General features: G+C 36.1%; 1 protein-coding gene across 7 annotated transcripts in view; it reads right to left on the bottom strand.

Annotated features, from left to right (window-relative positions):
* Positions 1-23,942, bottom strand: part of RYR3 (ryanodine receptor 3) — a 225,034-nt gene that overhangs the window by 161,214 nt on the left and 39,878 nt on the right. For all 7 annotated transcript variants that reach the window (XM_057420110.1, XM_057420109.1, XM_057420108.1 and 4 more), the window contains exons 2-3: positions 12,793-12,912; positions 8,539-8,646 (exon numbers count right to left, since the gene is read on the bottom strand). In XM_057420110.1, coding sequence (XP_057276093.1) covers positions 8,539-8,646; positions 12,793-12,912 — 228 coding nt within the window. The remainder of the gene's footprint in view (positions 1-8,538; positions 8,647-12,792; positions 12,913-23,942) is intronic.

Consider the following 23,942-nt stretch of genomic DNA (forward strand, 5'->3'; position numbering starts at 1 on the left):
TTGGATTCATGTGAAAGGGACCAAGATAATTAAAGTGCAGTTCGAGGAACTCAGATAATGGTTACACATGTATAGGTAAATGATTTTGCAATCTATGAACAACACATCAGTTAAACTACCAATTAGGTCAATAGGTTTATATGCTACGTACAACTTGTGTTCTACAGAAGTACAGTTTAGAAGATATCAAGCTGAGGAAGCTACCACATTCTGTAGCTCAACATATAGAACGCTTAATCATAATCAAAAGATTAAAAATGAAATGCTATTTGTCAAAACAAAGAATAAAAGTCCAAAATCAATTCAGCAGAGGTCTTTTATTACACCTACAATAGAATAAATATCCTATTTTCTTAGGTAATAGCAAACACATTAAAAATTAGGGATTTGGGACCTGGTTATCCTGGAACTTCATGTCATACACAGTAAATTTTATTGAGAAATTTCTCAGAATTATATGGATACTATGTGTACTCTCCTTCACAATATGACCCACATAATCAAGTAAAATTTCGCAGTACACCCAGAAGAAAACTAAAAAACCTCTAAACCTAGATAACAATTTTGGACCTGCATAGATAATGCATTAGGTTATTGGAAAAAATTGGAGACAAATATAAGAGAGCTATTGTTGGTTATTGTTGGTTATTCAGAGAACACAGCATACTTTTAGATATCATCATAGAATCATAGAACAGTTAGGGCTGGAAAGGACCTTAAGGTCATCTAGTTCCAACCCCCCTGCCATGGGCAGGGACACCTCACAGTAAACCATGTCACCCAAGGCTCTGTCCAACCTGGCCTTAAACACCACCAGGAATGGATCATTCACAACTTTGCACAAGTCCATGTAGATGACATCAACTGCTCTACCCCTGTCCATCAGTTCTGTAGCTCCATCATAGAAGGCCACCAAATCGGTCAGGCAGGATTTCCCCTTAGTGAAGCCATGCTGGCTGTCACCAAGCACCTTGTTGTTTTTCATGTGCCTTAGCATACCTTCCAGGAGAGTCTGCTCCCAGATTTTGCCAGGCACGGAGGTGAGATGACTGGTCTGTAATTCCCCGGGTCATCCATTTCCCCTTCTTGAAAATGGGGGTTATATTTCCCTTTTTCCAGTCGTCAAACTTCACCTGACTGCCACAATTTCTCAAATATGATGGCCAGTGGCTTAGCAACTTCATTTGCCAGCTCCTTCAGGACCCACGGATGGATTTCATCAGGTCCCATGGACTTGTGTACGTTCAGGTTTTTAAGATGGTCTTGAACCAGATCCTCTCCCACAGTGGGTGCAAGGTCTTCATTCTCACAGTCCCTGCATCTGCCTTCTAAGATTTGGATGGTGTGGTCAGAGCATTTGCCAGTGAAGACCGAGGCAAAGAAGTCATTAAGAACCTCAGCTTTCTCCAAATCCAGGGTAGCCAGTTCTTCTGATAGCTTCTGGATGGAGCCTACGTTGTCCCTACTGTCTTATTCACTACATACCTATAGAATCCCTTCCTGTTGTCCTTAACATCCCTAGCCAAGTTTAATTCCAAATGGGCCTTAGCTTTCCTAACCTGGTCCCTAGCTTCCCGGACAACATCCCTGTACTCTTCCCAGGCCACCTGTCCTTGCTTCCACTTATTATAAGCCTCTTTTTTCATTTGAATTTTCCTCAGCAGTTCCTTATCCATCCAAGGAGGTCTTCTGGCCCTTCTGCTGCACTTCCTTATAGCTGGGATGCAACACTCCCAAGCTTGTAAAAGGCTGATTAGAAACAATAAATAAAAAAAAAAAATACAAAAGCTACTCCAAAATATGTCATCCATTAAAAAATCGTTTAATAATATATCCTGCAGGAACTTACCCCTGCTTGGCGAAGAAAACCAGAAAAACATTATGTAACAGAGTATACAATACTTCTTTCATAAATTACAACGCTTTTTTAATCAACAAGGAAAACCTTAACAGCAAAATCAACTGTAATTACAAACAGGTTGCCAGAAGAAAATTACATGTATTCAATATGTAACAAATATAGGCATACTGAGAGCAAGCAATAAAGCACCTCATGCTGTTTTTTTTACTGAAAGCTTTTAAGTGAATCACCAGTATTTTTAAGGCTGACTCATTTAAAAAAAAAACAAAAAAAAAAACAAAACAACAACAACAACAAAGTAACAAACCCCAAAAACAACAAACCCCCCAAGTCTAATAAGCTACATTCTTCCTCTAGAAAAATCTGAAACAGCAGAACTCTTCCAAACTAAGTTTAATATGGAAAGCAATCCAATGGAATGATAGACTGGTAGAACCAATGCCTGACTAACCTTTTGGTGAAGAAATATTTCCAACTACCAAACCTAAACTTCCCCTGACACAGCTTGAGTCTATTGACTCTTGTCCTATCACTTGTTATTTGGGAGAAGAGACCAGCCACCTCCCCCCTCCACCTTCCTTTCAGGTAGTTGTAGAAAGCAATAAGGTCCCCACTGGGCCTTCTCTTCTCCAGACGTTCCTCATAAGACTTGTGCTTTAAGCCCTTCACCAGCTTTGTTGTCCTTCTCTGGGCCCGCTCCAGCAGCTCAGTATCTCTCTTGTAACGAGGGGCCCAGAACTGAACATAGTATTTGAGTATTTCTGATAGAGGGTGGGATGCTGTTGGCCACCTTGACTGCCTGGGCACAAGTTGGCTCATGTTCAGCTGGCCATCAATCAGCCTCTCCAGGGTCCTTTCCACCGAGCAGCTTTCCAGCCACTCTTCCCCAAGCCTGTGGCATTGCATGGGGCTGTTGTGGAGCAACTGCATGATCTGGCAATTTGCCTTGTTGAACATCATACAGTTGACCTCAGTCCATCGATCCAGTCTGTCCAGCTCCCTCTGCAGAGCCTTCCTACCCTCAAGCAGATCAGCACTCCCATCCAATTTGGTGTTGTCTGCAAATTTACTGAGGTTGCACTCAACCTTCTCATCCAGATCATCAAAAATATATTAATCAAGACTGGCCCCAGTACTGAGCCCTGAGGGACACCACTAGTGACCACTCGCAACTAGATGTGACACCATTTACCACCACTCTTTGGTCACTACCATGCAGCCAGTTTTTATCCCAGTGAAGAATCAGTTTCTCCAGGCCACAAGCAGCCAGTTTCTCTAGGACAACACTGTGGGAGACACTGTAAAACATTTTTCTAAGGTCCAAATAGACAATGCCTACAGCTTTTCCCTCATCAGCCAGTCAGGTCACCTTGTCTTAGCAGATGAGTTCAGTGTATGAATCTGCAATAATTCTCTGTCCTGGATTCATCAGTAGCAGTCATTTTTCTCAGTCTTAGTGCTATGTTTTTGACTTTCAGCCTGGGAACAGCACTGATAACACCAATGTTTTTAGTTGTTGCTCAGCAATGTTTACTCTGACCAAAGACATTCTGAGTCTCATGCTCTGCCAGGGAGGAGGGGAAGCCAAGAGGAAGCAGAGACAGGACACCTGACCCAAACTAGCCAAAGAGGTGTTCTATACCACAACACATCATGCCCAGTATATAAACTGGGGGCAGTTACCTGGCAGGGCTAGATCACTGCTTGGGTCAGGCTGGGTATTGGTCAGCGGGTGGTGAGCAGCTGTATTTTCTCTTCCCTTGTTATTTCTCTTATCATTAGTATTACTCATGGTAGCAGCAGTTGTTTGTGTTACACCTTAGTTACTAAACTGTTCTTACCTCAACTCGTGGGAGTTGTTACATTCTTTCAATTCTCCCTCCCATCCCTCCAGAAGCAGGGGAAGAAGAAGGGAGGGAGTGAGCAAGCAACTGCATGGTTCTGAGTTGCCCGCTGGGCTTAAACCACGACATTCACTCAACAAGAAAGATGATTTCTCATTAGAAATTACTTTATTCCACCAAGTGTACTATGCAAACAGCATTCACAATCTATATATCTTAGGGTGTTTTAAGACACTGTCTGTAGTATATCCTAAACTACTCTTGTAAACTTATGGCCACTATACATAGATTAAATACAAAATCTGTCTCGTTATTTTAGCCTGTGGAACTACACCTAACTTAGAGAATTAAATAAGCATAAACCACACAGTAGCAATGCTCCCCCTATGAGTGCATACACACACTTCTATATGAATATGGTTTACATATCTTGCTGTTTGCCCTGGGTTTAGCAGTAGCAGTAAATTTTAGTCCTGGCCCAGCCCAGTCAGAACTTTTACATATTGTAGAGGGAGGCAAAGTTCCCGTGATGCATATAAAGAATTTGCTGGGGAAGACAGTCTGGGTTATTCCTGCTTCAGGTAAAGGCAAACCCACTTGTGGGATTGCTTTTGCTCAGGGACCTGGATATACTTGGTGGGTAATGCGGGAAGATGGGGAAGTCCGATGTATACCTCAAGGGGATTTGATTTTAGGGGAAAACAGCCAGTGAACTCAATTGTATGCTGTTGCCTGCTGTGTAATACTCTTATAGCCCATCAACTAGATGTCTCCAGGTCACCAGCGACTGGCCCTGACTTCCCTCCAACCATCATCCCAACAGAGAATGAACTTTGACAGAACCAGATGAGTTCTGCAGTTAAGGAACGATCAGCATCAGCAGGCAGTGATCCAATACTGCACACAGCCTTTCCTGCCCTGAAAGATTGTTACAAGAGATGGAACCTGACATCATGGACCGAATGGACTCGGCAGCATCATAGGGATTGGTCCATGCACTAAGAAAATGATCTCTTTCTCTTGGTCTGTATGTATATGGATGTATATATGTGGGAGAGCGATGGTATATTGAAAATGTGGGATCTGAGCATGACATGAATGGTATGGAACAAGGGGTGGATAATGTCCTGGGTTCAGCAGTAGCAGTCATTTTTCTCCTTCTTGGTAGCTGGTGCAGTGCTGTGTTTTGACTTCCAGCCTGGGAACAGTGCTGGTGATACTGATGTTTTCGGTTGTTGCTGAGTGATGTTTACCCTGACCAAGGACTTTGTGAGGCTCATGCTCTGCCAGGGAGGAGGGGAAGCCAGGAGGAAGCAGAGACGGGACGCCTGATCCAGGCTAGCCAAAGAGGTATTCCATACCACAGCACGTCATGCCTGGGGTGGGGGGTAACTGGGAGTTACCCGGAAGGACATGGGCTTCTGGGTCAGATGCGTTTTCGGCAGGTGGTATTGTATTCTCTTCCCTTGTTATTTTCCCTTATCATTGTTGTAGTTGGTGGTGGTGGTGGTGATTTGTGTTGTACATTGGCTGCTGGACTGTTCTTGTCTCAACCCGTAGGAGTTGCACTCTTTTGATCCTCCTCCCCGTTCCTCCAGGAGCAGGTAAGGGGAGAGCCCCAGGAGGGAAGGGGGGGCCTCGACCGGCTAGGGTTTAAACCACGACACTGTTACATGTCCTAAATATGTATCTCTCTCCTAATTGAACTGATATGATTTCCATGCATTATGTACAACAGAAACAAGCTTACAAAGAGAAAAAACAAGAATATTCTTTAATAGAGTGAAAGGTAGGTACTGCAGTATTATTACTTAGCATTATAAAATTGTGAAAGCATAAAACTAAAGTTTCACTCTGACAATAATTTTAAATTACAACCTGTTCCTTTTTTTTAATTCAGATTAAAAAAATCCTAACTTTGAGCCATTAACATGTGCATGAAGTCATGAGGAGTTTTAGTCTAGAAGTTCTTTCACTCCATAGTAAGAAACGCCATAGTTCCATCTGGCTGCTTGCAGCAATTCATTAATTTTTTCAAAAAAGAGTAATTTAGATCATTAGTGCCTTACTTTTTGGGATGATATAAAGCTTTGGCAACTTGCTTTTAAATGAAAATTTTAAAAGTTAAGAGATATATTTGATCATCTTAACATTCATCTTTTTGAAAAACAAAAATGTTTATAAAAAATATTTGTTTCCTTTGTTATTATCAAAAGCATACAACAAACAATCACAAAATCATATAATCATAGAATGACTAGGGTTGGAGAGGACTTTAAGATCATCTAGTTCCAATCCCCCAGCCATGGGCACGGCCACCTCCCACTAGACCAGGTTGCTCAAGGCCCTGTTCAACCTTGCCTTGAATGCTGCTGCGAATGGAGCATTCATAGCCAGTCATAGCTAGAGTTACACTTGGATTTCCTGCAAGAAACAAGACTCGCTATTCTGTAACAAATGCTTAAGCAGTGCTTTAATGCTTTTTATTTACAAATAGATAAAATTTATGAGTGTTTTTAAGTGGTGAATTGCTCTGTAACAATGAAAGACTGCAGGCTGATTGGCAACTTATAATTCAAGAGCAAAAATTATCAAAAACTGAGACAAAATTTTTTATCTTTAGAAAAATAATAATGCATTTTTAATGTATCATTTCTGCATAGATGGATATGACATTCAAAAAATTAGCCTCAAGTAAATAAAACACCCTTCTCATTTTCCCTTCTAAGATATTTACTAAAATTCCCCTTCTCCCACACATTATTTTCTAGGGTTGTACTACAAAAAGGAAGAAAACACTGAAACAGAATGCACAGTGTATGAATCCCAGAGAGAAACCAAACTTCAGCTCAAGAGAAAATAGTAATTTTCTGGTTCTACATAAAATAAAAATGAAAACTGATAGACTATCCAGCTCTGCAGACTATATGCATCATAATTAGTTGCCATTTAATTTCATAAGAGAAGGAAAGCCATAGAGTTTTATCACATTTGATTTAGAAGACTGCAAAAATTCAATTCAGTTCAGCTGAAATCAAGGTAAGTTTCCACCCAGGCTTTTGGACTATGCTGGAAAATCAATTCAAGCCCAGCATCATGGAAAATAACAGCAAGCTGATCTGAGCAGGCAGCAGAAATCTAACAGGTACGGTAAACATTGATTCACTCAGGTTACCCACAACAAAGTCAAGGTGTAAATCAAGTTTAAGAGACCTACATGTGACTACAAGTAATTTAACTTTAAGTGACAGCGAAATGCAAAGGATTTTTGCTCATACAAGTTTTGTGGTTTTCATGGTGCCAGAAAGCAAATATGGAATCTGTCATAGCAAATAAACACTGTAAAGTCTTATTATTCATTTGCTAATAATACTTCACCCCATGAATTAAGAAGTGGTGGCACTTGTTTTTTTTTATTTCAGATTTCAGTTGTTCACTGAATAGAAGAAAATAATAAAGGTGATGTCACATTTTAAATTCCTAAAATTTACACACATGAGTATAACAGAACAGCAATCAACTGAGAGTAAGACCATGGGAGTGGGGATTATAGGTCAATTTTATGTCCTTTTAGAGAAACACAAGCTCTACCTAAGGATATAGAACTAGATAATTTACCTAAATTACCTCTGGAAAGCCATTCAAAGATGCAACAAGTGTTACTTCTAAAACTTCCAGAAGTATTAATGCATAGATGAGAGTTAAGTCTGTCTCACCTCCACCACCAGCAATGAGGTTCATCCAATCACTGAAAAATTATCATTGTTCATGCAGACCACTGAAAATAGAGGCAAATCCGCATCTTGGGTTTTGATTAGGCTTAATTTTTACTTATAACACCATCACATTTTTGCCAAATACCTCAGAAGTCCTATGAAGAATACAGTTCTTAAGTAATTTGGTCAATAATATATGATGTAGAATAAAGCCTTTCGGCATCCTGATCACTCTAGTGTGGAAGTCCTCTTTCAGTCATTCTTAATATATCTTAGATTTGAAATAATGATTCAATTGAAACATTAGCAATATGAAATGCAAGTGTAGTTACAACATTACACTATATTGTAAGCATTCCAGTAACTATGCTTGTGCTAATATAGTAAAAGATTAAGAAACCCAAAGAAGAGAATTTTGAAATAATTATTTCTATCCAGCAGTTCTTACTTGTTGCCACAGATTAAATAACTTGAAATTATACTGAAACAATTTGGTTATGCAACTACAAAGATAAATATTGTATATTTATTTATGAACTAAAATAGATTTAAATTTGTCACTTCATTTCATTGACAGGACTTAATTTCTTAGCTGTTAATTTCATGTGAGGATAAATCAAACTAAATCCAAATACCTGAAATACTCTCTTAGCTCAATGAAGTGAGATAGAATACTTACATGATGAGAAAATTATTTTGCTTTCTCCATTAATAAATAGCACTGCAATACAATAATGCATTTATGGCAATTATTTATGTTTCAGACAAAAAGCATCTCATATAGTCTCCTCATGCTCATAAAAGCCAAACTCCGTCAATGATTCTCTTACTCCTTTCTCAGCACCTAGGTCTGAACTGACAGTAATAAATGATATCTGAAGATGACGTTTCTGACTTTTGTAAATATTTCAAAAGACTAATTGCACCTGCCCCTCAATACTAAAGAGAAATTGATATTATTACAGTAGTTGAGCAATAATGCCCCAGAAAAACAAGAAAAATGAAGAATCTGCTATGACATGAGGCCCCTCTCCTGGAAAACCCTGGTGATAAGAAAGAAATGAGAACAACAATCCATATTCAGAAATTTAATATTCTTTGATGTCAATTTACTTACCCCATCACTAGCATTATCCCCTGTGTTGGCCAGCATTTCTTGAAGGGCTCTGACAGATAGGGACTGTTCAAGGACAAAATTACAGATGCAAAGGTCCGGAGGAACATACTGTAAAAACAAAAAGTGTAAAATAAAAAGTGCTGATCTTTTGATTAGAAGAGTAGGATGAAAAGTGTGTTTGAACATACCTGTATTTAATTTTAAAAAAACATAATGTTCACTCCTTTGCTACTGAGATACATGCTAATTCCTTTATCAAAATAACATAAATCCATTCTTCATAACTTGTCAGTGCAATTTTTCCTAGAGTTGTATTTCTCACAGTAAACCAAAACACCTTCAGATCCAAAAGTATGTATTACTGCTTACCTGTCTTTTAGAATCACACCATTAACTCTGTATTTGTTCTCCAGTGTCATTGACAAAACAGAAGAGAAGGTATATGATCTTATATGACATATAAGGTCAAAGTTCTGAACATATTTATAGCTGTCACTAAATAGCAAAGGTTCAGAATCTTGAGATATAACAATATTAACTATTTTACATCCTCTCAATTGTTCGATCAATCTGCCTGCTGGAATTGAAACACAAAACTTACATTCACTTCAAGAGCAGCAGATTTTTTTTTTTTTTTTAAATTTCTTGGCATTCATGTGTCAAAGTAAGATGTGTCCAAGAAAAAGTCTCAAGGGGAATCATAAATGTATATAAATATGTGACAGGAAAGTACAAATAAGACAGAGCCAGACTCTGTGCAGTGGTACCCAGTGAAAGGGGGAAAGCACTGTAAGTAAATTTATGTAGCAGAATTAATAGGCTGATATGTTATACAATAAAAGAAAGCAGAAATTTGGAATAAATAGTTCTCCAAAGTCAGTGAGAGTTCTGAGGAGTTCTTCCAGCAGACCTCTGCATAGCCTTGTCCACACATACAGGAAGAGATACAAAAATACAAAGCTGATCTAGGAAGCCTACACAAATTTGCAAAGGAAATTTAAGGAAACAAGTGACAGTCCTGCCCTGACAGCCACTCTTTTTAAAAAAGTTATTTAAGTTATTAAGTTATTTACAGGTCTTTCATGCAGAGTTACCAGTTTTCCATCAACACACAACACTGAAGACACTTCACTTTTCTGAATCCAGCCTTCTGGATTCCTCCAGGCATAATCATAACATTAATTTCTTGTAGGTGATATGCTCACTAATCACATCTTTGGCCACAGCTTCTTGCCTGCAGTATAAAAACCACTGACATGAGCTGGTACAGCTGGTACTGATTTACTAGGTTTACTTTTACCAGACCTGTAAATTATTACATTCTGTCCTTAGGACAGAAATCTTATGTTAGTTATAATTCTTTTCAGGCACTTATGTTTATTTGACAATTCTACTACTAAAATTGATGCTAGTATATTGGTATTATTTTTGAGGTATATTCTTCTTAGTTATCAATAGAAGTTAAAATTGCTGCACTAGACTATCAGCTTTGAAATACATCAATTTTTAAAGTATCACTTTAAAAACAAACTGCAATGAAGTAATAAAGATAAATTATTAGCAAACCAACACTGCGATAGTTTTTACTGTAAAGAAATAACATGTAAGTTGCGCAGGGATCTATATTAAAATTCTAGCAGAAGTATGTTGTAGTTGTTACTCCCTTCAGCATGTCATAAAAATTACCAAAACCAGCTAATGGCTAACCATAGAAACCCTATTTTTTCCTCTGTAAGGTTCTAAGACATTTTTGTCCTCTTTTCTTGCCTCACTTTACTCTTAGCTACTTCTATCTTCTGATTACTGAGAACTCAGATTAAAAAATTAAAGTTACACATTTTCATTCTAGAATGAACAGATATGTTTAGTTATTTCTTGTCTACCTTCTGTTTTCCAGAATTACTTGAATGGAAAAACATTTCCTTTCTTGATTTAACAATACTTAGCCAATGTTCAACGAGTGTAGAAGCTGTCACATCTTCTGCAAACAGACTTTGGCTTTGGTAAAGCGATCAACTGAGGAAGACAGTAGAAGGTAACACTGTGATTTTCTGCTGTGGACTTCTGTTGGTAAACACACCTTTAATCTTCTTCAATGCAATTTATTCTTAATACAAAGAAGAAATCTAACTGTAGGAAGCAATTCTCAGGGATCAGAAAGGCGTAAGGAATCCATCTCAGGTAAAAAATACCATTGTAACAGGAAGGACAGCGCTCTGCTGTGTAAAATAAAAGGACTTCTATTATCAATGTTCCCATTTTGGAAGCTTATAGGCAGGAAGCTTTCCTTGTTTGAACAGACTGTGTCCTCCTCCAATCATTATTCTCACAGCACTTCCTGGAGCAATCTCAATTTTATTGACATTAATATGAATTTGAATGCCATGACAGTACCCTGTATCTCAGCAGCATTGCCACAGAGGAAATGATAGATTAGATAGATAGATAGATAGATAGATAGATAGATAGATAGATAGATAGATAGATAGATAGACAAATAGAAAGAAAAATGGAGAGATAATATAACTTTCTACCTCCTAGTAAGATTCTTTTGATTGTAATTCTAAAAACTACGCTAGTTCCCTTGAGCACATCATCATTCAGCATTCAGTGAACTATGGCTGTGTAACATCATGACCTCCACATTCTTTACAAGAGGCAAGAATAATTTTCCATTTTATAAGCATGTTTATGCTTATAAATTTAGCCTGCTAGCCCTTAAATACACCTCTACTTTCTAACAATACACAAGGCACTGCAGATCTTGCACATGTGGCATGACTTCACCAATTGCTAGTTCCTCATTTTTTATCATCTGAAAAAAATTGCATATATTAGTTTAAAAGATGTCTTAATTGACAAAAATATTCAATAGCATAGTAGTGAGAACATAACCATGTAGGATTTAATCAGAAGCACACCTATTCAACAACTTTATTTTAGTCCACTGGATATGTGCCATTTTGGTTTTCTCTTTTTTATTTCATAACCAAAATTTGATCCAAATTTAAATGAAAGTAAGTGTCATCAGTAAGGGCTGTTGGCAAGTATTGTACTCTCTAATCATCCAGATTAACTGCCTACACTTCCCTTCATACAATGTATTTACATGCCCCTTTCCAAAATTCTTTACTGTTCTCAGTCAAGACCAGCAGTTCAAAAAGCTTCTCTGTAAGCTCTTTTAAAACAGTTACATACAAGTTTTCTGAATTTCTTTATTGTAAACAAACTTCAGAAGCTTCTGTAATGTTATCTAAGACATTTACAAAATGTAAGTAGATCTATGCCATTCTACAGTAATACATACCATTCCTCTGACCGAACTCTTCGAATGAAAAGAAATGCAAATTTAGATGCAGCATAATTTTCCACCCTAGGGATGAACAAGGACCTCTCATACTGTATAAATAAAACTGTGGATGTAGCATGGTCATAATATCCAGACTAAAAATAGGACCACATACCAACATTTCAAAAGAAAAGATACAAAGACCCTACTAAAAAAAAAAAACAAACCCAAGAAAAAAACCCAAACAAACAAAAAAAAAACAAACACCCCCCCCCCCCAAAAAAAAAAACAGAAGAAATAATTTATCAGAAGACATATAGAGATATAAAGGAGAAGTAAATGATGCAGAGAAAACAAAGAGAATGAGGAGGTCTTTCTCTGCATTTCACTTTAATATTTTGCTCTAGCACAAGTCTAAATTTTCATGTCTCCTCCGAAGCTCCTCTTATTACTCTGTTTTCTTTTATCTTTTTCTTCACAGATCTCTACCTTCTTTTTTCCATTGGCCAGTTTTCTTTAAAGCTTATAAATTACTTGATAATTCTGTTCCCTGTACTCTCTGATTAATCAACACAGAAGCAGAGCTTAAAGCCAGAAACTAATAGGTGACAATGCTTCTAAAATTATCAATCCAGGATATCAAGATATTTGAACCTAGAGTAGTAACAGGAATAAGTTTTTTAGTGAACTTAATAATAGTCTGGAGACCTTATCTTGAAAATATGAAGTATTTCAGTTACAGGAATTATTTTAGATAAAGAAGAATGGCTTTTTACTGTTAATAGGTATATCTCAAAGTATATTTAGAATCTCCAAGAAATCTCATGTTGCAGTCACAAAAGAAAAGCATACAAAAGATGCATCTAGCATCACATTAAAGAAACTGTAGTTAAATGTATTTGTGAATAATAAGTAGGTTAAGTTTCACTGATTCATTACACCAGTTGGGAGTCTTGACTTCTTACTTTAGCTTCTGATGTTGGTTCCAAAAAGCACAGGCGATTCCCAAGTCCCTCAGCTGCCAAGCAAAACTTCCTTTGTTCTTTGTGGATACTGGCAACACACTGAAGTACGACTTCGTCATCCTGTTACAAAACAAGGTACAAGGAAAAAAAAAGTAAATATTTAGAAGTTACATACACATTATAGTGCTCAGAAATTCTAGAAAATGGAATCCGTTTAAAATGAACACATACTTCTACAGCTGATATCATGTACATACGCAGAGATTCCTTTGAAGTGTATATAAACAGATATTTAGGTATAGACTTATATTCAAGACCACATCAAAGTGTCAAAGATTATGTACTGTCTCCAGGACTTTCACAAGTACTGTATGCTTCTTAGCAGTGGCTTGGTACGATGCCATAAAAAACTGCTAGTACACTGTTACTCAGCTTGACTCAGTAAAACATATTTAAAGTTTACAATAAAAACCTGTTGCTGTGATTTTGCAAACAGCAGAAACCTAAAGATAAACAAATTAATTTTGTTAGCACAGTAAGCACTTATCACAGGTTCTCTGAATGCACAATCTTCACTTTTAAGACCTTGTTTAATTTAGACATGATGACCAAAATCACTTTTCAAGTAATGGTTCAAGTAACTCATAAGTACTTACTCCTACAAAGACATATTCCAAGAATAAGAATATTCAGGAAAAGTGCCATACAAGCCCTATTGTTTGGCTATCCTAATTATTTTAGATGCTTTTTTACAAATTGTTACATGATGCAATGCCAGAGACACACTTACTTAAAAGTGACATACAACAGCCCTATTGTTTGGCTATCCTAATTATTTTAAATGCTTTCTTTACAAATTGTTACATAATGCAGTGCCAGAGACACACTTACTTATAAAGTGCCAAGCACTTATTCACCTCTTAACATGTGATATAAGCTGATATAAGCGAGCCAAAAGAGATTATTTTTAGTACTCAACTGTGTCAAAGTTATATACAGAATTAAAAGTCATTTTACCTTCCGAAACTTGTCCATTATCAAAGGAAAACATCACTTGCAGACTAGCACACAGAAAAATTTATTTTTATACAGGTATGTAAACTGCTCACCAAAAGACCTTCCATAGAAGTTTCCTAGGGGGCGGAAGCTGATAAAACAAGAGCAATATGATATGGCAGTGTCCCATCCAGCTATGAAGTTACACTGGTGTCAATTATTATAGTCAAAGAAGATACACAACAGCCGCTTGTACTGAACTTGGATCACTTGAACAATTACGTTCTAAAAGCAGCGCTGCTTTTTCCAGTTCCCTTATGCAACTGCAGTACTATGACAGTAGACAGTTACAGGCACTTGAAATAAAAGCTGGGATTGACAATGTGATTTTGACGAAAGGAATTAACTTTATTTAACATGTCTTTTAAAATGGGAATTCAAAAGCAGGTTTCTCACTTGTGTGATTGTGCAAGTGTGTGCAAGTTATATGCCTTTCTTTCAGTTGACATTTCACTGCCTACCTGCTACTACTAAAATGGACAGCTATTCACCCATGACACAGACTAATCAGCAGTTACAGGCAGCATTTTCCTTATCTATGTTTGCATAACAACCAGTAGCATTTTTAACAGTACAGAATGGGAATTATAAAAATTTTTATAAACAATTCTAAAATGTACAGTCAAGTAGGAGGTAAACTGAATTAGCCAATTAATGCTAAACAAATTCATTTTCCTTTCTCCTTGCTGCTTCTGTAAAATGTTCTCTGAAGGTCTCAGCTTTCAAACTCATTAGTTAAAAACACTTCTACTTCTTAAATTCCAGTGTAATAAGTTAAAAAATCTAAGCAGTACAATGAAACACTCATTACTATATCCCTCTGTTAACGAATTTTAAAAAAACCTCTGGCATCAGAAGCTTATCTATTTGGGGGGCAAAAAAAAAAATCAGAACGCGTAAGATAAAAATAAAGATTTTTAAAACACTTTTTATCATCTGATTCCTGGATAAATCTTTGAACACATATATTTCAGATGTTTAAAAAGATTAAAATACTGAAATATGAATTTAAAAATAGCAAGATTTGGAATAAAATTGAGATTTGCCACTTAGCTTGTATTTATCAGTGGATTACAGTAAATTAATTACACATAGCTGAAATTATATTTATTCTCTCTACTACATTAAAGAATCCATCATTTCACAGAAGCATATACATAGTACCCATTATATTTCTCAGTTTTCAAAGAAATAAAATTATGCATCAGACAACATAGATAAAAAATTACTTAAGATGAGAACTACTCAAATAAATGAACTATTTTCTTTTTACTTCCACATGCATAAAGGACCTATAGTTTCTATCATAATGAAATGAATGTTTTGATTTTCTAGAAATCAAAAAATCAGCCCTTCTTTTCAGAACATACACTGGAATCACAAAACCTTTATCAATCAGGTTAAAACTTAAACAGGGGAAGTTTAGGTTGGATATAAGAAGGAAATTCTTTCCTGTTAGGGTGGTGAGGCACTGGAATGGGTTGCCCAGGGAGGTTGTGAATGCTCCATCCCTGGCAGTGTTCAAGGCCAGGTTGGACGAGGCCTTGGGTGATATGATTTAGCGTAAGGTGTCCCTGCCCACAGCAGGGGGGCTGGAACTAGATGATCTTAAGGTCCTTTCCAACCCTAATGATTCTATGATTCTATGATTCTATGAATCATTAAATGCCATAACCCCAAAATACAAACACTGCTGATGTCTTAAGTAAGGACAGCACTCAACATTGATGTTTTACATTATTTCCCTAAATTTCCAATGTACCCTTTTCATTTGTGCTACATTTAACAAACTATGTATTTGTGACATAGGATGAACAATGTTACTAAAGTTTCTAAAAAGTGGCAATAATAGTGTATTTCAGCATGGTTTGGAGAAGACTTTAAAAGAGTTTATCATTCAGGTGTAGGTGGAGTATAAGGAACTAATGGAAGCCATATAATCTGCAAATAAGACAATTTGCCATTAAGATGACTCAGTATTACAGTGAACTTACTGAAGTAAGATCATTCTAGCTAAGGTCTGAAATTCCTTTTCTGTCCTGAAGACACTAATAGAAGTGAATTTTATGGAGTTGGTATCCTATAATGAAATTTCACATCATGCCTCAACAGTACCTTGTTTTCTTGAGTCTTCTCACACAAATGCTGGTATTCTAAAATTTATTTAACCTTGATCTTCACTTACACATAATTTCATCTATTTACTTCAATATACCTTTTTTAGTATGACGCTAACCATTCTATAATTCTATGAGGAGAAGCCTGCATGCCCAACGAGATGTGGAGGCTCGTGATGAGCAGAGACAAGTTGTTAGTTAAGGATAACAAAAAAAAAAACAACCACCAAAACCAAAACAAACACCACAAACCACACAAATTCCTTGAGACTCAGTCTGCCAACGAGGAATGTAGCAAATCTAAAGTATTTAAATGTGAGCTCTGATATTTCCCTGATTAGAAATTTTATTTAATCTAGTCAGTTTAGCTTTGGTAGGTTTTGTTATTGTTTTTCAATACAACAGATTTAAGACAGCATGGAATAGCAGCCTGGAAAGGACCTCTGTAAGCAATGGTCTGACACCTCACTAGGAGAGTGCTAATCTAGATCATGTTTCTCAGATGATCTAATGTGCTTAATTTAAGAAAAAAGTCCACTTCAAATTTCTGATCAGCTTGAATTACTGTTACAGATTAACACCTCTTTCCACCACACGTTATATCTCTTCAGATCAAGAGTGTAATATGGTACAATCATATCAAAGTTCTCTATTTTTTTCAAGGTTTTGCTTCAGTGAATATTTTGCATCAAGGAAAATAATTTCAGGTTGATCAAAATACTTCCATGATTTACTTATCTTCTAAAAGCACACACATTCTAATTGTTAATTACTAATATCTGGTTTCCACCAGTAGCATCATCAATAAGTATATAAAGTTAACCATGAGATCCATTTTGTACCACCATAATTGATATCTATTCACAAATACAGATGAATAGTGTTACACTTTTTTTTCCTGAATGAAGAGCAATTGAAAAATCTCCCCTTCTGACCAGAAATCTCTTACCTGGTTAGGATTCATACATCGGTCTTTTAGCAAAAGGACTCAGACCACATAACTCCAACCCCAATTCTAAGAATGTTTATATACAGAAACACATTGATATTACTAAAATGTATTTCAGGTTGTCTGAAATCCTGTAGAATCTACTAAGTGTCCCATATTAATCTATCCACTTGAATGCATAACTTCACAAAAAGAAAAAAAAAAACAAACCAGCTTTGGAGATTTGTTTTTCTTTCTTTTTTTTTTTTTTTTGAAAGTATGTAAATGCATAACTGTTGTACTGTAAACATAAATTTCTAGTTGCTTTGGCCAGAGATGAAGCTGCAATCTGAATTGCACTCTCCAGTAATACCTGCATAGGCTGAGAAACAAAGGTGTTTCTAAACAAGAGTCACTCACTCAGTATCCTCTTTTAAGACAGAACAAGTTACCAAAATAGAACTTGGCTCTTTGCAGAAGTATGTCTAACAACAAACAATTTCCTTAATTGAAAACTCTGATTCTAGCCTTCATTCATATAGCATAAAGCAGCATACTATCTAATATTTGTAAAGTTTATCTGATTTTAAAAAGAAGTTTTTAATGAGCCACAGTTCCGTGGTTTATTACCAGACAGTATTTAGCCTTGGTCTTCAGACTGTCTTCCTCCTCAGGTGTTTCATAAAATGTGGTGAACTGAAAATGAGATTCCTGTGATGGAGTAATAAATCAAAACATAAACAAGATCAATTTTAATTAATCAATGACTTGACTTGCTGCAAGGTGAGTCAATTACACCAAGGTGAATCGATGCATTGCAGGCATGAACTTGCTTCTGCTCAGTTCACTAGTTTCTCAACTCAGAATTTGAGAATGCAGAAATTCCAAGAGCTAATGAAATTCCTTCTTCATTTATATTGCATATATATCCCAGAATTCAGAATTATGGTTATTTATACAATACATTTAATTCTGTTTAGAGGTTGCATTCAACAGTAGACATGCTTCCGTATGTTTCATATTAAAAAGTACAAAACCATTAATACACTAATACTGATATAACATACATATAAAAGATTCAAAATTAGCTGGAAAATTAGATTTATTTTGTTACCTATCAATTCATCAGCTACCAAATCTCTATATTCTCTCTCATATTCAGTACTGAAAATGAACTGATAAAATTAGCATGACACTGAAACCTAATCAGTTTTAGAAAATCAGTCACTTTGTTATTAAACCTGTAGATTATAAGCAGAAGCTGTTTCCTCAAAAAGGTGTACATATTTTGCTTGTATTTTACAACTGCACATAAACATGCACGTGGATGCTTGCACATGAATAAATTTCATGTAAACCAACAAAATTGTTTTGAAAGTATGTACTTATGCAACACAATGTAGAAGTTTTATTTGATAAAATAACCCTTCCATGAAGAAATGTATCTCTTTTAAAAAAACAAAATGTATCAGCTAAACAAAGAAACTCAGAACTCCTGTTTTCTATGGCAAAACAAGCAGGCATATCAAGTTGATCCTCTTTACAGGCCTGATTACTGTGAGACTGTGACACTTTCTGAATATAGATCAGCATTGCAAAGGAAGTAAAAATCCACAGCCACCTTTACTCTTTAATAGACAACAACCCACTCATGTATCTTACTGTATCATGAAGCACAGGATATGAGAAAACATCTTTATTAGCATTTGAACACTAGCTACAAACCAATTCTTCCACATGACAGTGTTCCTTTCACGGTTTTTGGGCAAAACGTGAGAACAAGTGAAAATTCACCAGAAATTGCTACAGTGGCTGCATTCTTCTTAGCAAAACAAGAAATTCCAGGCAGAATTTTCGATGCTCTAACTAGTGACTGTTTCAGTAAATTTGTGGGCGCCCACCACTTCCCTTCACAAGGGGAATGGTGTCACTGCAAAGCAGTGCACTCACAATTTTTGCAGATTTTTTTCAAAATGCACAGGTTGTAACATGGATAATGTCACAAAATATTTTCAGTCACTTCTAACATACAGTCTTTGACCCATTTTTTAAATTATACTACGGTCTTTTAATTGAGAAATAGAAGAATATTTCTACTTGAAAGCTGGAGCTTGACCAAGTGCTGCCCTGGGACACGGAACTGGATCGTCTTCTTTTTAAGGGGGGGAAAAAATAAATCTCTCCTAAATCTGACCCCATTAGAAAAATCTGAAGTGGGATAAGAGAGTATGATGCAAATCATAGTAGACGAACACACAAATCTTTGCCAGAGTTTTACATGTGCTAATTTGGTGACTTAGCTCTGCAAAGATCTTGACTTCAAAGTACAGAAGAGACTTCCTTACACTGCCTTACACTGGATTTTCAGATCCAGGCATAGTTTTTAAACAAGGAGTGGATACGCTTTCCATCCATCCTCTGCCCGTTCATCTTCCTCTTGAATCCAGCTAAAATTTAACTCACAACCTCCTTCGCTCTGCACTGATAAAGCTCAGCTACAGGAAAATCTAAATCTTGTGTTTGTCTTGAACCTGTTTTCCACATGCTCCATTTAATATTTCCAAGTTCCTGCATCACAGCAGTCAGTAAAGATTAATGCCAATCCTCATCATGAACTACTAAATTGTTCCCCATCTGATCACAATCCTGATCCTCACCTGACCTTTCCCTGAATATTTTTGGGTCTAATGGTTTCTTCTTGAAATGAGGGAACCAGAATTCCACATACTATTCAAAGTATGAAAATTTTTACGTATTTATGCAATAAATGTTCTCTTTATGCAAAAAGATGTTCTCTGTTGTGCTCTTTATTCTGTTCTTAGTAATTTCTAACATTTGATTGCCATTTTTTGCCATAAATGAGTACCAAGTGGGTGTTTTCACTGAACTATTATAACACCATGATCTTATTTTTCGGTTCTGAGCCTATCATTTTAAACATGAAGCTGGATTTCTATATTCTTTCCTCATGTCTATAATGTCATATTTAGCCTGAATTTAATCTGCCATTTTACTAAGTTACTGCAGTTAATTTCAGAAGGCCCTTCTACAATGGTTCACAGCTTGTTCACATACTTGCTACCCTAAAAAACCTCCTACCGTCAGTGCTCTACCTACTTATCCCATTTCCAAGGTCACCTCTCCCTGTGTCTCTCTTCCCCACCCCAATCTCCCCCCTCCCTTTCAACCTCCCCATGATCATGATCAAACACAGTGATGGGTTGTGCAGTATCCATCTTTAGAGGCCTCAAAACCCAACTGGAATATGTCATAAGCAACCTGCTCCAGAGATCACTTCCAATCTCAGTGACTCCAGTTTAGTCAGTTTCATTCAGAGACCATCAGGTCACTTAAAGCTCCGGTCTTTCAAGATGCCATAATTGATACATAATCCTTAATGGCTACTGTATGCTAGAACATGATTTGTAATATACATTGGAGTATTCACAACTTAATTCTCCAACAGACCCTCATGCTTGGTTGAACCTGACTCAAAAAGATAATGTTGCCCTCTGTTTTCTATCTACATACGTTTTTGTCTTGTCTCATTAGAAGGAATGCACAACCTGAAGAAAGATATTAGAATAGGAAATGTACTTCAGTGTTCTGTCTTTTCCTGAATCTGTTCTATTTATATGATTTTATTCCCACAATACTTGAGCACACAAGAAACAAGGCAGTCCGAATTTAACTGCTTTGTCATTAGTGCTCATACACTTTTATCCACCAACAAATTATCAATCAAATTACAATATATATTCTCAAAAAGATTACCACTACACCTCACAATTAGCTTCTCTATTACTGTCAGTCAGGATGCTGACAAAACAGAAATCACACCGATTTCATACTGTTAAGTTCCAGAGAATAAACATCCTGGCTTAATTTACCCCATTACAAAATGTGCATATAGAATGCAAGTTTTTACTTTAAAACTTTGCACATGCTAAGGTTCAAATGTCTTTATAACAAGTCTTTTTTAATTTCTTCTTTGTTACTCATAAAGCACTTCTCCCAGCAAAACCTAGCCCTAATCTGAAAGTGACTTCTTGAACAGAAGAAACAAGACAAAGTCTAGGAAAACAAACCAAGACAACTGTTCATTCCAACAAGGAAATTAAGTGCAACACCACAATTAAAATACAGTAAATATACATTTTTAAATAATGTATGTTCATAGAGGTATTCCATGTCAAACATTTGCTGATAACTTAACTCTGATGCTGACGGGTGTAAATATTTTGTTCTTGCCTTTTTGCAATTCTGATTATAGATTTTAAGATCTATAAGGCAAAATACATACATACGCTTTTTGCCTAGCACCTTTCACTTACAAGACTATAAAATAGCAAATAACTGTGAATAAAAAAAATATATTTGTTTTCAAACAGATTTACTATAGCCTTATAAAGTTGGGTAAGCAAAAATTGAGTCCAATTCTATTCTCATGGATAGTACTAAAAACTATGTAGAACTTTTAAATCAGTAAAATCATAAATATTAAAATTAATGCGAGGAGGAACTGTATTTTTTTCTTTTAGAAAATGTATTGAAGGTTCACTTAAATATCGAAAACTGTTAAAAAAAGTATGAATTATACCCATTAAAATGATATAAAATATTTAAGTATCATTTTCAAAAAAACTCCAAAGTATCTTAGCCAGATTTTAATTAAAAAGCAAGATCATATAGCTTATCAGATATAGTCAATATCCATCTTCATCATGGGTAATACACCATCTTTAATAAAGCTTCTAAACAGTGTAGTCAAAGTACTTTTCACTTGATCTAGCAGAACTTTTTTTTCTTTTCCAGAGAGTGATAAATCACTTTGCTGTAGTTGAATTTCACACCTTCTGTTGTAAGGCTAACAATGCATCTGAAACTTTGAAACACATCCCTCAGTTTGCTACAGTAAAGAAGAAAAATGAAGAAAGGTGACTCAAGTTAGCAAGCTGATGAAGCATATCAAGACTTCCTAAATACTAGTATAAGAATGAGTTACTTATGTGTTTGTTAAATAAATGATCCAGTTTTTAAACAAACAAAGAGTCCATAGTTTACTTCATTTCCACCTTCTTAATGGATATAGCCATTAATTTCACTCATTCTATACCAGAAGCTTCATAGAAAGCTACTTTAAAAGAACACCACTTCCACATTTGAGAAGAATAATCTTTTCAAACCTATAATCTCATATGTTACTATTAGGATTACTTCAGTAATTATTATTGGCTTTTAATTTAAAAAAACACCTGATAACAAGTAATGAAAGTAAAGCTAAATCTGCTGACGATTCACTTACCACCACCACCACCACTGATTTAAGATCTGCTCTGGACATTGGTTTCCTACATTTGTTTGCGGGTTTTATGATGACTTACAACATGACAGTTGGGTTTAAGCACACTTTTGCTTTAGAAATTAACACATACTGCCTGCCAGAAGATTTATTTATAGACATTTAAAGCAAAGGAAAGCATAAGAGGATAGATTCATGTGACCTCTTCCTAGTTCAATTGCATGACTGTGATGTCTGTATTTTGGGATCAAAATATTTGTGTGCACTTCTGTGTGGACATCCTAAAATAAACTTCATAGTACTGCAGCACAGCTGTATAAACAAAAAAAACCACAAACAAATGACATCCAGAGCAGATCTTTAACATCTTTGTATAAATTAAAAGTCTTTATTTATTTGGTAGTAACATACTGAGGCCTTTCTTCCCTCAGTAAGAACACAAATTTCTCCCAGTAAACACAGCCAGTTCACTGCAAATGGATCCTTATGATGACAGCAGAGTTATTTGATGGAAATTCACACACCACCATCTGACAGTTCTCAGCAGATTTTAAAAATAGAGTTGGGGTTTCTGTTGTCAGTTTACTCCTTCAGCAGTGGTTGAATCAAAGTGTAATCTCAACTCTGGAACATACTTCCATATCTTGTATCAGGTCATCAGCAAGACAGAATAAGCAAATCATTAGACAGTATTAAAATGTAGTCAGTCCTTTTCACACACATTAATACTTCTGAATTAAAAATTATTTCAGAAATTAAGTATATCAATATTGACCATTTTGCTGCTTTTCAATACAGGTTCCAGGCTGCAGGCTTGCCACTGAAGCATTAACACAGTCTGCTGTTTTCTGTATCATAGCTTTCCCCGCCTCCCTCCTCACCCAGTTCCTGTATGGAAATAAGATAGTGACAACAAAAGAACAAAACAAATATCAAGACCAAAAGTAACATCCAAAATACTTATTATCTGTTAGAAAAGCTGGTTACTAAATATCCTTTAAAATCACTCCTTTGGTTTCAAACTGTAAGGAAGGAGAAAATCTTAACTTTCAATCCAGCATGGACTGGAAAATAAGAAATACCCTTGGGCTAAAATTTGGCTGGGGTTAGATATTTCCAAGTACTTGATGGAACTTCCTGATTAAAAGTTTCTGACAAATGAGTGTCAGTAAAATCAGGTATTTTCCAGTCAGGACTGAATGTACACACATATATTTTATACAATCCCATTAACATACCAAGCTCATGAATCTCAGGCAGTTTATCTCCTAACTGGGAAGAATCTAGTTGAAGATGAATCATTACATGAGACTGGGGATTGAGCATATGAATTCAACCTATCTCTAGATTTCAATCTTGCTTTTCGATATTTAATGGTAGTTTTAACCCTACTCTTATTCACAGATCTGAGCTGAACTAGCCACGCACACCAGCTTGACGCATACCAGTGGGAAAATAAATCCAAATCAGGCAAAGTCCTGTCTTGCTTGAAGAAATGAAGAGACTTTAAGTACACATGTTGATTCTCAGAATGGCAGATTGATTAAAAGAATCAAAACATATCCCAGGCTGATCAAGGAAGTGGAATCAGCCAAGAAAGGTGCATTCTACTAAGTACTTTTCATTACCTACCGAATGAATCTGTTACAGTGGGTCCCAAGGAGTGTCATGAAAAGGGTCAGCTTGGAACACTTCTATCAAGAAAGGGTGAGAGAGTTGGAGTTGGTCAGCCTGGTGAAGAGAGGGC

This window comes from Pezoporus wallicus, unplaced genomic scaffold, assembly GCF_028554395.1.
Source record: "Pezoporus wallicus isolate ANWC-B61680 ecotype Strahan unplaced genomic scaffold, APGP_CSIRO_Pwel_v1 contig_5418, whole genome shotgun sequence".
Classification (NCBI taxonomy): domain Eukaryota; kingdom Metazoa; phylum Chordata; class Aves; order Psittaciformes; family Psittacidae; genus Pezoporus; species Pezoporus wallicus.